General features: G+C 58.8%; 1 protein-coding gene across 1 annotated transcript; it reads right to left on the minus strand.

The window, feature by feature from the left end:
- Window positions 1-105: 105 nt before the first annotated feature.
- On the minus strand, window positions 106-470 carry Tsp_15482 (retrovirus-related Gag polyprotein; the record flags this gene model as incomplete). Its single annotated transcript, XM_003369764.1, has 1 exon — window positions 106-470. A coding segment is annotated over one exon (365 nt), but the record flags the coding sequence as incomplete, so codon positions are not given.
- Window positions 471-483: the final 13 nt, after the last annotated feature.

Below are 483 nucleotides of genomic sequence, written 5' to 3' on the forward strand. Positions count from 1 at the left end.
TGTAACAACATGATGCGCAGGCGTGCACGTGACTACCGTACGCTCGGCTTCCAGCAGTTCAGTTGTTATTATCTCAGGGCATCGTGTGTCAACGGCGTTAAAGGTTCAGGCAGTACTGCTACCCTTGGGCGTTCGGTCGTCAGGGAGGGGGGAAGCTTGGCAGACCCTACTGATGTGGCCCGTTCTTCCGCATGTCCAACACGTTCTGCGGTCTTTCTTCTCCCGCCGGCGTCGCTGCTGGGGAGTCGCTCTCTTTGCAGCCGCAGGGATGTCCGTCATCAGCAGCTGCTTCAACTGCCGCGCCACTTCCGCCAGTTCTTCTCCACCCTCCTTTCGCGTCGTTACCGGGGCAGCTATTGCCTCTGTGACGTCGACCGCTGGCTCCAGGTCTTCCTGGTCAGCGTCTGCTTTGACTGAAGAGACGCTCGCCTTGAGCGTGCTGAGCCCTCTCCAAATGCGCTCTTCCCGGGCTGTAACTTCAAT

This window comes from Trichinella spiralis (assembly GCF_000181795.1).
Source record: "Trichinella spiralis strain ISS 195 chromosome Unknown Scfld1546, whole genome shotgun sequence".
In the NCBI taxonomy this organism is placed as follows: Eukaryota; Metazoa; Nematoda; class Enoplea; order Trichinellida; family Trichinellidae; genus Trichinella; species Trichinella spiralis.